This window comes from Thamnophis elegans, chromosome Z (assembly GCF_009769535.1).
Source record: "Thamnophis elegans isolate rThaEle1 chromosome Z, rThaEle1.pri, whole genome shotgun sequence".
In the NCBI taxonomy this organism is placed as follows: domain Eukaryota; kingdom Metazoa; phylum Chordata; class Lepidosauria; order Squamata; family Colubridae; genus Thamnophis; species Thamnophis elegans.
Window position 1 is genome coordinate 90,974,749 of NC_045558.1, and position 16,236 is coordinate 90,990,984.

Below are 16,236 nucleotides of genomic sequence, written 5' to 3' on the forward strand. Positions count from 1 at the left end.
CGGATCCTGGACATGGGCTTCAAATATCATATTCCTCTTGTCAAGCTGCTCCTGAACAACAAACCTCAGAAGCGTCTTACCTGGGCTAAAGAAAAACAGACCTGGTCTGTTGCTCAGTGGTCCAAAGTCCTCTTTTCTGATGAGAGCAACTTTTGCATCTCATTTGGAAACCAAGGACCCAGAGTATAGAGGAAGAATGGAGAGGCACACACTGCAAGATGCTTGAAGTCCAGTGTGAAGTTTCCACAGTCTGTGTTGATTTGGGAAGCCATGTCATCTGCTGGTGTTGGTTCACTGTGCTTCATTAAGTCCAGGGTCAATGCAGCCATCTACCAGGAGATTTTGGAGTACTTCATGCTTCCTTCCACAGACGAACTTTATAGGGATACTGACTTCATTTTCCAGCAGGACTTGGCACCTGTCCACACTGCCAAAAGCACCAAAACCTGGTTCAATGACCATGGCATTACTGTGCTTGATTGGCCAGCAAACTCACCTGACCCAAACCCCATAAAGAATCTATGAGGCATTGCCATGAGAAAGATGAGAGAAATGAGACCGAACAATGCAGAAGAGCTGAAGGCCGCTATTGAAGCATCCCGATCTTCCATAACACCTCAGCAATGCCACAGGCTGATAGCTTCCGTGCCATGCCGCATTGAGGCAGTAATTGCTGCAAAAGGGGCCCAAACCAAGTACTGAGTATATATGCATGCTTATACTTTTCAGAGGTCCGATATTGTTCTATGTCCAATCCTTGTTTTATTGATTGCATGTAATATTCTAAATTTTCTGAGATTGTGGATTTGGGGTTTTCATGAGCTGTAGGCCATAATCATCACAATTATGACCAATCATGGCTTGAACTGTCTTGCTTTGCATGTAATGTGTCTATCTCATATATTAGTTTCATCTTTTAAGTTGCATTATTGAAATAAATGAATTTTTGCACGATATTCTAATTTTTCGAGTTTCACCTGTAAGTCATACTTCTAATGTCTATTTCCCACCAGTGACGTGCAGTCAGGGGAGGCAGGGAAGGCACAGCCTCACCACTGTCAATCATGAAAAGGAAAAAAATTGTAAATGGGAAAAGGTGAGTGCTGAGGTTAGGCTAGCTAGCTGCTAGTCACTGTGAATGACTGCCTGTTTAAATAAGCCTCTAAAAAAGTGCCTTCTACTATGAGGCAGGAGAACTGCATGCCTCATCTAGTCGCGCTCGAGCAGAATTAAGCAAGGGTTAAAAGCCTAAAAAATCCCGAAGTAGTTGAGGCACGCAGTTCTTCTGCTTCATAGTAGAAGGCGCATTTTTTAGAGGCTTCAACTCTGTCATTCTGTTTAAAGCTGCGTCACGCTCACTCTTCTCTTTCTCCGTTTCTGATGCCCCCACCCGCACCCCACGCTCCCTCTTTTCCTTCAAATTTCCTTTTTTCTTTTTTCTTTAATAAATGCAATGCTCAGGCATTCTCTTCCCCCCCCCCGTGACACCCCACTGACTAAAACGCTTTCTTTTGCCCGCCTGTGCTCGTGGCAGAGCTTGGGCGGGCTGCCGTGAGCTCAGGCGGGCGAAAGAAAGTGCTTTACTCAGTGGGGTGTACTCTCCCCCGACACCCCACTGACTAAAGCACTTTCTTTCGCCCGCCTGAGCTCTGCCGCGGGTGAAAGTAAATGCTTTATTCAGTGGGGTGTCGAGGGAGAGGACTGCCTCACCAGCCATAAACCTCACCACACGTCACTTTTTCCCACACATCCTTGGGCTCACAATTTTTGTAATGCAAACAGATAATTTAGGAAGCTGCCAGCTTAACTTCTCAGAAACCCTTTTGTTCAGTTCCCCAAACCACTGTCTCTGCTTGGAAAGGCATGTGTTTGATTCCCTCAAAGTGCCTTCGTGGAGAAAAACATGTCATCTTAAGTTTCCTGGTTCATATAGAGCAATATCCTTTCCCAAATGTAAATGTGTCTGCTATTCTTCCCAGCCTTGTGAGTAGCGCTGCACTGCCCCGCTCCCTCACCTTGAAGCATTCTAGTTTCCCCAGATGCTCCTCTTAGGAGACTTGTCAATCAAATCTCCAGCAACTGTCGTTGCCATGGCAATGTTTCTGGGCTAAGTGGTGGGTGGTGAGGGGGTAGATGGGAATGAATAGATGAGAGGAGAAAGAAAAACAAAAGCTGGGCCAACTTGTTATAATTTAATATTTTTATTCCAAATATGTTCTTAAAATGGTATATGTTAAGAATTGTTAGTGGCGAACAAACAAAAGCCTCTATTATAGAAGACAGCTATTTCATATTTAGTTACAGACTAGCACCTTAACTGGAGATGGGCTTCAGCTTAATGACCTTATCAAGGGTTTTTTATTCACCACCTTTTGAGATTAGATTTCAGTCAGTTGGTAAGAACAAATACTGTTTATCTATCAACATAATATATTAATTAACAGAAAATTCCCAAAATATGCTTTGGATCATAGGGAATTTGTTCCATGCAATTGAAAAGATCATTAAGGCTAACCCTTAAGCCTCGGAAATCAGTTTCCATTTGGCAAATAGTTTTTAACACTCAAAATTAAAGAATTCTAAATGACTCTATGCCAAGTTATGTCATTTTTCATTTTATTGTTTTACCAAGCTTATATATTCTAACTCTAATCATCAAGCAAATTTGAGAACCTCATGCTTTTCTCGTATGTAAAAAAAATCACAATAAACAATGTAGATAGTCATTTTTGTGAGAGTAAATGTATTTCAGATCCCCCTCCCAGATTATGCCAGTTGCATCTGGACAAAAGTCTTCTACTACTAAACTATTACTAGAAGAAAGTATAAACATCAGAAATATGAAGTATGGTCTACCAGTCCACAGAGTAAATATTTTAATTTGAATTTTAATCCTTACTAAAAAGAGGAAAAATTAAGTTTTCCGTTATCATGATTCATTGTTTGTGACAAGATAATGTTAACAATTTCATCAATCCCTTAATTATCTTGTTTTAATTCGTCCCTCAGGGAGCAACCTTTTGAAAGGCAGTTATTTTTTAGCCTCTTACTAGCCATAAAATAGAAGACTTTTCTGCTGCAATCTTGACCACAGTCTCTGAAAGAACAGATCTCATCTAAGTTGCTTTATTGAAAACAATATAAGAAAGCTAAGTGAAAATTATCTGACTCACTTCAGATTGTGTGCATGGAAAATCAACTTTTCTTTGACAGTGTGAAATATTGTTTGCCAATTAGTTCAAGCAAGTATGAACAAGGTTTAGTGTGATCTGAGAGTATACAGTACATGTAGTTCAATCAGAATAGAGCTGGAAGGGACTTTGAAGGTCCTCTAATCCAACCCCCTGTTCAAGAAGGAAACTCTATAGCATTTCAGATAAGTCTCTTCTTAAAATCTTAAAATCATCAGTGATGAAGCACCTGCAACCTCTTAAAGCAAGCTATTTCATTGGTTAATTGTTCTCATTGTTAGGCAGTTTCCTTTAATTCCAGATTGCTTCTCTCCTTGATTAGTTTCCATTCATTGTTTCTTGTCTTCTGGTGCTTTGGAAAATAAGCCCCTTTCTTTGTGGCACCATCTCAGATACTGGAATACTGCTATCATGTCAGCTCTCATCCTTTTTTTGTTTAGAGTTACTCTTCTCTGCAATTTTTCCAAAGTTTCAACATCTTTTTTGTAATGTGACCAAAACTGGATGCAGTAGTCCAGGTGTGGTCTTACTAAGGTTTTATAAAGCAGTACTAATACTTTGTGTGATTTTTATTCTATGTATGCCTCTGTTTATACAACCACGGGTCGTATTAGCTTTTTTGACTACTGCTGCACACTGCTGACTCATGTTTAAATGATTGTCCACTAGGATGCCAAAATCCGTCTCACAGTTCCTGTTTTTGAGCCAGAAGTACAGATTACATTTTGCCTAATCTATTCTTCTACCTTTGATTTTATGTAGTAAGCATGAAAATATTTTTCTAAGGATCTCAGATAGTCCTCTATTTATGAGAGTAATTGAGCCCACCATAACTCACAATGGTCATAAAACAGATCATTAGATAACCAAATTTGATTTTATGACCTTCTTGCTATGGTCATTAAGTGGATGCCAGTTTTTATTGAAAGTTGATTTCCAGCAAAATTGTCATAAATTGACTCAGGTTAACTCAGCCTTCCATCCTCCCAGGGTGGGTAAAATGAAGACCCAGATTGTTGGGGGCAATATGCTGACTCTGTAAACCACTTGAAAAGGGCTGTAAAAGCACTATGAAGCGGTATACAAGTCTAAGTGCTATTGCTATAAATTGCTACCATGTGACACAGGAAATGGGTGGACAGATATCAGAACTTCAAATCAAGTCAGAAATCTCATTTTCAGGGTCCTTTATAAGTTCAAACAGTCCCTAAGTGATTGGTTGTAAATTGAAGGTTACCTGTATAAAGGTGTATTAAGTCCCAGTGACATAAAAACATTTAAAAGATTGTTCATCTTTGTGCAGGGTTATTAAATAACCTTGAAGGCTAGCGTAGGATCTGTTTGGAAGCTAATATGGATATTATTTGCAATGGAATTAGAAATGTGAAGTTCTTTCTTTATGAAATAAATTTTAAATAGACTTGTAGTTTCTTTTTGGACAAGGTTTCTGGCTTGTGATGGCCAATTTTTAATGTTAAATATTTTGTTTTGAGCTACTTTTCCATTTTCCTATCTAGTATTGTGTTTCTCATTATTGCCTTATTACATCAAATATTTGAAATTAATCTCTTTTATCTCTTGTTAAGATGAAACCCCCCTATCTTAAAATGATGTTGACATCTCATTGTCTCAAAATGAGAAATGAGATATAAAAAAACCTTTATTTTGTGTCAACCACATGAATCTACAAAATAAGTAACATCATTGATCTGTAAGGAAAGATAAGGAAAGTCCAACATATGCAAAATAGTGGTTAGGCTAATCTAAAGAAGTTCTTCAGCACCCTTTAACAAAGACTATAGTGGACAGGCAAATGCATTCAATAGCTACATACAGCTCCTTTATATGTCATCCTGCAGCATCCTGAGATCATGCCAACCAGATTCAGCTATTTTGCCAGGAATTTTTTAAAGGGGTCAGAGACTTTATGAAGATACATTCCGCTCATATACCTCACAAGACCTGAGCAGAAATGAGCCTGTTGCAGCTCTCTGGCGAAATGCGATATTTTTTAGAACAACATTTTTGCACTAATCTTCAGCTGAAAAGACTCCCAAGATAGTCAACAGTTTATTGAAAAATCCTAGATAATTCATCCCCTTTGGTTTGTAGAATAAAATGTGGAATATAAAAAGAAATGAGGAAAAGGAATTAAAAAAAGAGATGGAAACAGTTCAAGAACTTGATGAAATGGTTAGAGCCCAGAGACAATATAAGGAAACAGGAGCAAAGGCAATTGTTCTCTACCCTGCAGTTGTACATTCTCTCTCTCTCTCTCTCTCTCTCTGTCTCTCTCTCTCTGTCTCTCTCTCTCTCTCTGTGTCTCTCTCTCTGTCTCTCTCTCTCTCTCTCCCTCCCTCCCTCCCTCCCTCTCTCTGTCACACACACGCACACACACACACAAATAAAGAATTAGAACTTAATGATATACCAGTGAACAGATGAGTTACAAAAAAGAAGGAAACCAGACTTCTGAAAAATGGGGAAGTATATTGGCACTCTACAGTAATAGTACTGGCACTAACCAGAGTACTTGGGTGATAAACATATTTTATGCATGTATCAGTGAGGGGGAATTTTAAAAATGTAAAGTTTTAGCAGTAGTTAAATTTCCATAAGAGTATGACAATATAGTGAATTATTTGCTCTCTCCATTATCATTATGACTGTATAGGTGCCCATATTTGCCCCATCCTTAGAATAGTATGGTGGATGGAAACTGCACACCAAAATATTGAAGGTAGCAAGACAAATTAAACTTGAGTATAATTATTTCACACAAATAACATAATTTATAATAATTTCATATACTTAATACATTCCAAATCAAAACTTAGCTTTGTTCTCATGCATGTATGTGTGTTTGTGTGTCTTTGTTTGTAGTCAAATTATATAAAAATAATTGAATTAAAAATTACTGATTAAAATTCATTGCTTGTAAACTAAGGTAGACTGTTTTTATAATATTGATTGATCCCCATCAATTATCTTGTCTTACAAACACATTCCCACACATAGACACACTATACAAACACCCTCCCCCCCCCCAAAAAAAAAGAATCAGCTAAAAAAAGAGAAAAACAAGATGTAAGATAAGGGATGTTCATACTAGTAAAGGATAGAAAGAAAAAAGAAAGAGCAAAGGGAGATGAAACAATACAAAGTGATAACAGTACAACTAAGTAAAAAAGGAAAAGACATTTGGAGAGATAAGTAGAGCTTATAATAATTAAAGCAAGATAAGCAAAGAGGGGCTCTATTCTTGTACACTTTTATGTTACTCTTTGCATATGCCTTACATTGTGTAAATAAAATTGAGCTGTTCTTTAAGTTTACAGAACCTTCTTCTGAAAATCCATAAGTGCACATCTCATAAATTTATTTATTTTGGTGCAGCTTCCCTCTTCATTAAAACTGTTTCATATACAGAATTCTCATTTTTATTATACCAACAATTCCTACATATGTCCCATTCAAGTTGGATAGAACTCATAGTTCTTTGAACCTTATGATAGGGGTGTGTTTCATTGGTATATATTACAAACAAGCTTTCTCTTTCCTTTTTCTATCCCTCTTTCTCTTGAGGAAGGTTGTTTATTTGGTTTTCAGTTACTATAAATATTGTCTCTCATTACTTCCTAGGCCGCATTTTACATCTTCTCCTAACTTGATGTAACCTACATTTATAGAGCCATATATACAAGAAAGACTGTTTTTGACATCATCTACTGTATATAAAATATTGATAGTTATGTTTCTAATGTTTCTAATTACACTGGGTAATTAATTAATCCTAGTGTAAGTGGAGAATTTATGCATCTCTAGGGATCAGTAAAATGCCAGCTCAGAAACAGAATCAAAGTTCTTCAGCATTTGTGAGGGGAATAGGAGTTATTTGCATACCAGTAGGAGGAACAAAGGCTCCTTTTAAGCTGAGCTGAAGAAGAAACAAATATTATCCCAAGGAAGCATTAGGCATTTTGAATAGAATGTAGCCATTGTGATTGCTTCTTAGAGAACATTACCTTCTAACTGAACTTCAGTATGAGCCTCCTGGGAGTTTGGAATTCATGTTTGTAGAGAATGAAGGGAACACTATTTGCAGAAATCCTACTGATAAGTTTGTCTTCTTATGAAATAAATACCTTTCAGCAAAACAGAAAAAAGAAAAATGAACTATCAGGTCTATATCCAGAATATCATATGAGACTTTACTTATATTTTTAAAACTTCACCCATAACAACAACAGCAGCAGAATGGCTTCAGTTATAGAACAGTGCATCATCACAGTGGAAAATCAGGCTGGAAAATAAGATCAGCATGTTAAGATTAGATGCAAACAAGCTATAAAATGAACATTTACAGCCAAATATTGCAGTGGAATTTGGACTGGACAATGAGGAAAATAGTAAACTGAAGGTATCAAAATACTCAACAAAAATAACTTCAATGTCTGGATGAAGACAATTGCTACAAATACCTAGACATCCTTCAAGCTGATAACATCAAGCGTATTGAAGTCAAAAAGGTGGTTAGAAATAAGTCAAAAAGAAGGCTAGAAAGAAATACTCAGTGGAGGAAATACCGTCAAGGCAATAAACACCTTGGCAATTCCAGTGCTTATTAAGTGTATCATGTGATCATGACTTGCATGTCACATGAGCATGACTTGCAACTTCCCTTTGACTTCCCCATTAATTTTTCTTGTCAGAAGCCAGTTTGGAAGGTTGCAAATGGCAATCACATGAGTGCAGGATATTGCAACCATTGTAAATGGATTATATTGGATGCAATAAATATGTCCATTATATTGAGAGATGTCTAGATGTCAATGTGGTCCATTGTATCAAAGATCTGCTAAAAGAGAGCTCATTAAAGTCAATGCACACTAATAATATTATAAAATATGCTTTTTGAAGAAATCATAACATCTACTTTGAAGATCTGATACCATCCTTTAGGTTAAGAAAGTGGTCATTTAAATAGCTAATCGTGCAAGTTTTAATTTAATTTGCTTAATAATAATTGCTGGAAATGTAACAAATTGGCATTTCTGAATATTGGCTGCAAACATTCAAACTGTAAAATTTATATCAGAATACAGATGCTATATATATCATCCTGGCATGCAATTTATTCAGAAGGGCTTTTACATATAGTTTTCTGAGAAAATGTCGTTTAAGGAAAATTTGTAAAAGGATCAAATGGACTTCTACTTTTCTTGAAATACAACAAATCAATATGTATCTGCTCCTTAGCTTTAACTACATTAACCACACAGGTTCTCAGACAATTTGCAAATTTGTTCTCTTGGTTTGCTATTAAAATATTTCACTTAAGTGATTTGTTTTTCTCTTGTTGTAGAGAAAATTATCCTATTTAAGAATGCTACCTTTTTTACAGCACAAGAGAAGAAATTAAATTAATTTTTATATAATAATTATTATTCTTGTAATTGGAAGTCAATCCTATTTCTATCTTAGGAAAATTAAGCCCCATGAAACTCACTATATAAAAGTGTTTTATGGTAGTTTTAACTGATACTCCAATTAACAATTGTATATTTTTAATGGAAGTGGGTTGCTTATAAAAGTAAGTTATGGTTTGCTTAACTATGCTACAAGGTAATGTTTTCTGAATGGCTACTTCTGTAGGTTTGGAGAGGTACATTAGCTCGACTCCAATATAAGAGGACCCGAGCTGCCCTCAAGATTTTAAAATGTTACCGTCGATACAAAGTAAAGTCTTACATCTGTGAAGTTGCCCGGCGATTTCAAAATGTGAAGTCTATGAAAGATTATGGGAAGCACGTGAAGTGGCCTAATCCTCCAAAAGTTTTGCGACGGTTTGAAGAAGCTCTACATGCAATCTACTACAGGTAAGAAATGGAAGCAATCCCTGTCTTGAATTATGGAGCTTTGTCAGTGCCACACATGATCTTCAGTGTCTCTCTGTGGAGTTATCTTGGTAGATTGAATAGTACAGATGCTACTTCAGGATGTCAACCACAGAAAAAGTACCATTGTACATTTCTAATTATATCAGTTAAACAAATTTTCTGAATGATTAAAAAATTAATGGATAATTTGGAACTTTTGTTTCACAATCCTTTCTTTATTTCAAAGTCCTGTATGATTTCTTTTTTTTCCCCCTCAGATGGAGAGCACATGAACTAATCAAAAATATCCCACCCAAAGATTTGCCACAAATCAAGGCAAAAGTGGCAGCATTGGAGTTGCTTAAGGGCCATCGAGGGGATATTGGATTGCGAAGGGTCTGGCAGGGCAACTATCTTGCATTGGTAAGTGTAGTAGAACTTGTCAAAATTCAGTCATTATTTTTGCAATACTATAAAAAATGAAAACATAGTAAGAGATGAATAGTGATGTGTCAGTTCTTGTCTAGATAAATTAATAATTTACTATATTTAATATATGTCGACAAACTGAAATTTCTTCCAGACAAAATAGTGGCAATATTGTTCAGTAAGCAAGCTAATTGGGTGTAATAGATTGCATATAATCTAAACTGAACTTCTGAAAATTCAAATTTGACCTTCATATTCCAACTGTACTTGAACATTTCTGGAATTGTCTCCAACAGTTCTGGGCCAGTGATTATGTTTGGAAATTTAAAATCATATTATAGACATTTGCAATATGAATGTCAGAAGTAGGTTTAGCCAATCAAAAAACACGTATATCAAGATGGAAGCCTCTGTTGGAATTTTTCAGTATGCCCCTGTGTCTCCTTAATTTTTTTAATCAAACGGTTGTAGGGGAAATAAGAATGATTGGAATAACAGCAACAACAAAAATTGTGGTACCTGCTGTCTAGAACAGCAGCCCCCGATATGGCCACCCTGATAATGTTCAGAAAGTCACTGAACATTTGATTATTTTCTTGGCTTTGGGGCACAGTAGTGATTGAACCCTATAGGATGCTGTGCTTGTTGTAGAGAGTTTGACTTTTGGACATCTATGTGCTGTCTCCTGATTTTTATTCCTGATTTTTTAAGCTTAAGCTAATGGAGGATAATAGCTAGAGTTTTATTATGAATATATATTTGAGACTTTGATTTGGAATGGTAAAGATGCTCTGGACTTGTTTTAATAATAGACACATTTCTTGTTTCTTTAAGAATCCTGGTAATTCTCAGGCTACTAGTTCATTCACCTCTGTTACTTCTGAGTTGCAACGCAAGGACAAGTTCATGAGAATTCTTTTCTCTTCTCAAGTTCGTAAGGTAAGCTAGAGAAGATTGGGAAAAAATCCTCTCAAACAGTATTTTGGACAAAAAGTAGGCTTCAGGGGAAAATAAAGTTTTTATGGTTGACAGAAACAACAGGTATTTGTTAGCACAATAGTAAGTTAATTCAATAGTGATAACCTTCTGGGTAATTAGGCCATGGTTTAATTATTTGGACATTTCACTAGCCAACATGGCTGGCATCTTCAGAGTTGAAAGTGGTCTGCTCTATAGTGCACTTAACTCCCTCTAAATTCTCTTTATTCTCTGCATAACCATGATTTCCATCAATCCTACTGTTTGCTTTGTTCAATTCATGTCTTCAAGAGTGCTGGGTCTCAGAATGTATTCTGTCATGTAACTTGTTTGATGAAAACAGCCTCCTTTTGTTCTTTTTATGAATTCCAAAGCCGGTCTCTATTATTTTTTGCTGTCATAAAATCCTTTCTATGACTTTAGCTTTCTCAGATATTTATCTTTCCTATTTATTTTTGCTTGCTGTCAGTATCAGAAATAAGTTAATGTTTGTTGCAATATAATGTGCAAAATATAGGTGCAGAGGCCCTAAATTCATAATGGATACTCAATGTAGCAATAGCAGTAGCAGTTAGACTTATATACTGCTTCATAGGGCTTTCAGCCCTCTCTAAGCGGTTTACAGAGTCAGCATATTGCCCCCAACAACAATCCGGGTCCTCATTTTACCCACCTCGGAAGGATGGAAGGCTGAGTCAACCCTGAACCGGTAAGATTTGAACAGCTGAACTGCAGAACTGCAGTCAGCTGAAGTAGCCTGCAGTGCTGCATTTAACTACTGCGCCACCTCGGCAATGTGTTATTGCTAGTATGCAGTTTCTAGGATATCCTTGTGTATTTGTCACAAGCTTTTCTGCACCTTATGTATTAGTTTTGGATAAATTTCTGGTGTATCATTTGGAACACATTGATGTACAAAGCACTTGTATAACAGCAGTGATATTTGCAGCTACTTTGCTCTGAACATAGAATATGCTAGTAGCAATTATTAGAAGACTAGAAAAGAATTAGTTGCCAAGGTAGTGGAATGGTGAAATAGAAAGCCTAATATGGAAGCCTGGCTATTTTGGTGCACCTGGGTAGTGAAGCAATGAGGAGAAATTATGGCTCTGAGGCAGAATTGCCAAGAATCTGTGCTGCCTGTTGATGTAGTGACTGCTCTGGTACTAATATATCATGATTTCTGGCAAGCCTAAACAATATCTCAATTTAAAAGCTCTCAGATAATATAATTTGTTTACTCTTTTACTAAAAACCTCCAGAAAGACTTAAATAAGAGTACAGTGTACTAAGCTAAAAGGATTCTTTGAATAAGACAGCTGTAGGACTCTTCATTTTATTAAAACATTGGGCCATTAATGTACTGAGACCATTTTGAAGTAATTCCACCAGTAATCTACTTGTGTAGCTTTATTTGTCCTCTAACATTTTATAATTTCTCAAATGATGTTTAGAATCTATTTCTGTTCTCCCCTTACTACTACTGAACCTTTCCACAAAGTCCTGCAAAACAATGATCAGTATTAATACTCTTTATCTTTTGAAGTCATATTCAACATGCTCCCTCTGCATGAGCATATTATATTACCAAGCAAAAGGCATGTCGTCATTCGCATGATTGTAATGGCAATAAATCAGGCAACTACAGATAAAATTACAGTATTTTTGGCGTATAAGACGTACTGGAGTATAAGACGCACCAAGAGAGGGAGGGAAAGAGAGAGAAATACAGTAGGTAGGTAAGGAGAGAGAGAGAGTAGGTAGATAGGTAGGTAGGTAGATAAAGGGAGAGAGAGACAGAGGCAGAGAAAGAAATACAGTAGGGAGGTAGAGAGAATAGGTAGGTAGATAGTTAGAGGGAGGGAGAGAGAGTGAGAGAGAGAGAGAGAAATACAATAGGTAGGAATGGAGAGAGAGAGACTAGGTAGGTAGGTAGATGTTTCCAGGTGTATTTATCCATGTGCTGGAGAAGGAAATCACTGACAATCTGCAGTACGTAAGACTTTGTTTCTGCTGGCACAGCATTTGATCAATGTAATTCTTATCAATCAGTTAAAGAGCTTTCCAAAAGGGGAAAAAGTTTTTGCACTCTACAAACCTGCCAAATACGGCCCATTTTTTTCCAAAAAAGGCATGAATAGCCGGGGGGGGGGCTTGCAGAGTGCTCCTGGAGGGGGGCAAAAATTAGCAAAAAAGGCCAGTTTTTCATGAAAATGTACCCGTTTTTTGTCAAAAAGAATTGCATGCATAGCCTTATGGAGGCTTTTAGAGTGCTGTTGGGGGGGAACGGCCTTTCTTTGCTCATTTGTGCCCTTCCCAGCGCCCAGGAGCTCTCTGAAAGCTTCCATAAGAGTACGCACAGCCATTTTGGTGAAGGGGGCGGGGCTTTATGAAGCAAAAAATGCTGTATTCAATGTCTAAGATGCACCCAGATTTTCAACCTGTTTTTTTGAGGAAAAAAGGTACATCTTATACTCCGAAAAATACGGTAGTATCTGTATCAAGCCTTATTACTGTATATACTGTATATTTTTCAGCTTTGTTCCAGGATAGCTGGTTGAATCTTGAAGAACTTCCTTCATGTCTTCATGTCTATGCGAAATAAGGCAAGATTTTGCACTGAAATGAACACATAGCATTTAATAGTCTTGGATTCTTCAGGTTCCCCTTTTGTCAAATATATTGGGAAAGAACTACTGCTATGTTCAAAACCTCAAATAAAGATGCAATATGTCAATTGAATGTAAACGTTCTTCTTTCCTTCAGTACAAAGGACAGCTCCTTGTAGGCAAATCGGGATGCTGGTATTACAAGAAATTATGAAGTCCTTGTTTTCTTGGAAGCCTGTATGAGCATTGGTCATTAAATGTGATCAATAACTTGATATAGTTCAAGTTATAACAATCCAGAGCAAAATAAAAACAATACCAAAATTACCATATTTTCCGCCTTTAAAGACCCCCCTGTGTATAGGATGCCCCCCTTTTCTTACCCAAAATTCAGAAATCAATATATTAAACATTAAATAGAAAACATTTATTTTGCAGAGTAAGGTATTCATTTACCAGTACCAGTATTTATTTATTTATTTATTTTTGTTTTCTGACATTTTTTATGGGCTCAGAATGCTCCAACATTACCACTCTTGTTGCATCTGGGCACTGGCTTCACGCTTTCCACAGCATCAGCTGATGTCAGTTACATAAGGCTCATGATTGGAAGAAACCTGTTAGCTTGTCTCTGCAATAGGAAGTTTCGCTTGTAGGCTAGTTGCAGAGATAAAGTATCAGCAGTTTTGCAGCCGTGGTTCTCCTCTCGGCCCCCTGTGTATAAGACATTCCTCCATTTTTAGGTAAATATTTTTAAGAAAAAGTATCATATACATAGAAAAATACGGTACTTAACATGATTTTGCACAAAGTAAGAATTCCTAGATCCAGCTAACTGGTAACTAATTTTTCATGTTACCACATTAAATTTTGAAATTCTTGATATGAGTTATTTGAAAAAGGGAATTATGTTCAGTTAATTAATGCAATATGCAAAAGTTATATTCCTAGTAATTCCAGTTATTCCTGATACAATATAGACTGGTGACAATTAACTGACCATTTCAAATTTATCTACTCGTACAGTTAGACAGTCTTGCCTTGATTTTAATCATGTTTGAAGGGCACAATGTTTTGTTCAATAAATTTGGCCAGAAAATGTACATCTTAATGACATTCAACTGGCACATTCATAGTTTTTTAACTGCCTCTTTATATTTTGTCTTTATTAACTAAAGTGGTTGAAGAAGGTAACAGAAGCAAAGCAAAGCATTAATTAGATATAGAGGAGACCTAATGGTTAAAAGCAAAATACTACACTTGCTCTTTTGTTTCTTGTCAAGGTTCTTTTTCTTGCAACTGAAAGGTCCTCTTTTTCATCTTCACAAGCATTTTCAAGAATGAATTTCAAGTTACTTCAGGGGAGATCTACTGTTTAAGAAAATAAATTGAATTTTTCTTCTGCCTTTGCACCCCAGCCAATCTTTAGAATTCCAGTCAGAAATAGTTCTTGGGTTGCCATTTTCTAAATAGAAGGATTGTCCATACCAAAAAAAGATAGCAAGCAGTGACAAGGAAGTGCATTTATAAGCAACGCAAAGAAATTGCATTGTTTAATGGGAAGGACATGCAATATCTTTAGAAAAGTAAGAGAAATCAAGAGAACATTTTGTGCAAAGGGCATAAAAAGAAGATGCCAAGAATGCAAAGGCCTATCGGAGAAAATTTAATTGTATGAATATATAGACGAACTGTGCAAAAGAGATGCAAAAAGTATATGTTTGTGTGCAAATTCTCTCTCCCTCTCTCTCCCTCCCTCCCTCCCTCCCTCCCTCTCTCTCTCTCTCTCTCTCTCTCTCTCTCCTGTCTTATTTAATGAGATGCATCAAAAAGTAAAAAATATGATTCATGATAGTTGTGGCAAAACAGGCTATGGCACAATATTGGAAAAATCCAGAGGCTCCATTATAAGATCTCTGATATGGCAAATGGTTGTAATAGAAAATTTATCTTTAATTCAATTTGGGAAAAAGTAATTATTTTTAAAATGCATAATAGGTCAACAGTCTCTTTTTGTTTAGCACAATACATACGAAAATCACTGTTGCAATTTTGCCCTTTTTTTTAAGATCTTTTAATATGCATGCTTGTTCTTTAATTAATAAAATATATTAAAACATTTTATAAAATAAAAATGAACTGTTCACTAGGAGCAATTACAATGAAGTAAAGGTAGATGTTTTGGACAAGCAGTGCAGAGGCAGCGGTTATTGGAGAGGACTATGGTTTTTGGAAAAAGTTTGGAAGTCAAGTGGAAAAGAGTCTAACAGAAAAAAAAGTCTGGTAAAAGATAAAGTAGTCAGATACAATCATTGATGACCTAAGCATTGACTTACAAGAACTCAAAGAAACAGTTACTAAAAGATAATTCCAGCAAATTTATGTTCTTTGAATCACAAAAAGTTCGAAGTGACTAAGTGACTGAAAAACAGTAATTCTCAAAGTAAGTAGCATATAGCAATAATGAGAATGAAAGGCAACAGTGGAGGAGGAATGGGCAAAATCAAGAAAAACAGAACCACAGAGATTTGAATAACTTATCTTTAATGTTAGATGAGGATAAACCTTGGAAATTGTAATTGGAAGAGAAAATATCTTCTTTAACTTCAAAGTAGCAGCAGACCACAGCAATTTCCCCACAACAGGAACCAGTCACCATAACAGTATCAGACATCCAATAGTGGATCAAGAACATGAAGAGCTGGACAGCAGCTGGCCTCAACATGATCCATGCATGCTGGCTAAAGAAACTGACCCCTAGCAGAACAGGCAAACCAGCAGCAGGCTTTCAGTCAAACTGGCCAACACAAGGAAAGATAGTGCTCATTATGAAAGACCCCCACAAGGGAAGAGCACCATCCAACCTGACAAAAACCTGCTTTTGCGCAACATGGAAAATTCTATCAGCCATCATAACTATCCAGTTTTTGCTGTAATTATTAAGCAAATCGCAGCAATATTTAAGGCAAACCATGTGGTCATTTGGTGAACCTGATTTCAAAAGCTTTTGACTTGGCCAAAAGCCCCCTGGGGAAGTTACAAATGGTGATCACATGATTCTGGGGTACTGCAACTATTGTAAATACATGCTGGTTGCCAAGGACCTGGATTTTGATCATATAACCTTGGGGATGCTGTAGGAGTCTTAAT

General features: G+C 36.6%; 1 protein-coding gene across 1 annotated transcript in view; it reads left to right on the forward strand.

Moving 5' to 3' along the window:
• Positions 1-16,236, forward strand: part of MYO1D (myosin ID) — a 127,951-nt gene that overhangs the window by 57,441 nt on the left and 54,274 nt on the right. Inside the window, exons 17-19 of the mRNA XM_032237709.1 lie at positions 8,847-9,070; positions 9,349-9,493; positions 10,334-10,438. Coding sequence (XP_032093600.1) covers positions 8,847-9,070; positions 9,349-9,493; positions 10,334-10,438 — 474 coding nt within the window. The remainder of the gene's footprint in view (positions 1-8,846; positions 9,071-9,348; positions 9,494-10,333; positions 10,439-16,236) is intronic.